At 41.3% G+C, this 511-nt stretch overlaps 1 protein-coding gene across 1 annotated transcript in view; it reads right to left on the reverse strand.

Annotated features, from left to right (window-relative positions):
- Window positions 1–511, reverse strand: part of LOC109833527 (cyclin-J18-like) — a 4059-nt gene that overhangs the window by 3068 nt on the left and 480 nt on the right. The window contains exons 2-3 of the mRNA XM_020401237.1: window positions 419–511; window positions 234–332 (exon numbers count right to left, since the gene is read on the reverse strand). The exon at window positions 419–511 is cut by the window's right edge and continues 93 nt beyond it. Of these exons, the coding sequence (XP_020256826.1) occupies window positions 234–332; window positions 419–511 (192 nt within the window). The remainder of the gene's footprint in view (window positions 1–233; window positions 333–418) is intronic.

The following is a 511-nucleotide window of genomic DNA, read 5'->3' on the forward strand; positions in this document are numbered from 1 at the left end:
TCACAAATCAACTCGCCAACACTTGAAGTCCTTTCACCAAAGCTTCATAGTTAGCTGAGGGATATGGGCGGCGTTTATGAAGCAAGATTGTCTTAATCCTAACATAATCCTCAGTAAATGATGTTAATCCGCTGACTTCCACAACCAGTGAACTTCCAATTTAGATGGGTTCTATGAAAATATCTACGTAAGACACAAGAAATCAAACAAAGAGTTGAAAGGAAAAGACTCACAGCTTCTACAAAATCCCTGGTAGTGAAATGCTGATCACTGATCATGTTATCTCCCAAACTCTTCAAGCTCTTCACCGACAGTGGTCGGCTATTGTGTATCTAAAACAGCAAGAATCATCACCCAAGAAAGAAATCAAAATGTAGCTTAGATAGAAGACACTGAAAGAGTGAAAAGTTTTGCATACTTTGCTCGCAACCCAGATCGAAGTGAGAGCGAAGAGCTGCAGATTGCTCTCTCGCAAGGGGTCCAAGAGCCAGTGCATCCATGAATCTTTCCT

The sequence above is a fragment of the Asparagus officinalis genome, chromosome 3 (assembly GCF_001876935.1).
Source record: "Asparagus officinalis chromosome 3, Aspof.V1, whole genome shotgun sequence".
NCBI classification, from domain to species: Eukaryota; Viridiplantae; Streptophyta; class Magnoliopsida; order Asparagales; family Asparagaceae; genus Asparagus; species Asparagus officinalis.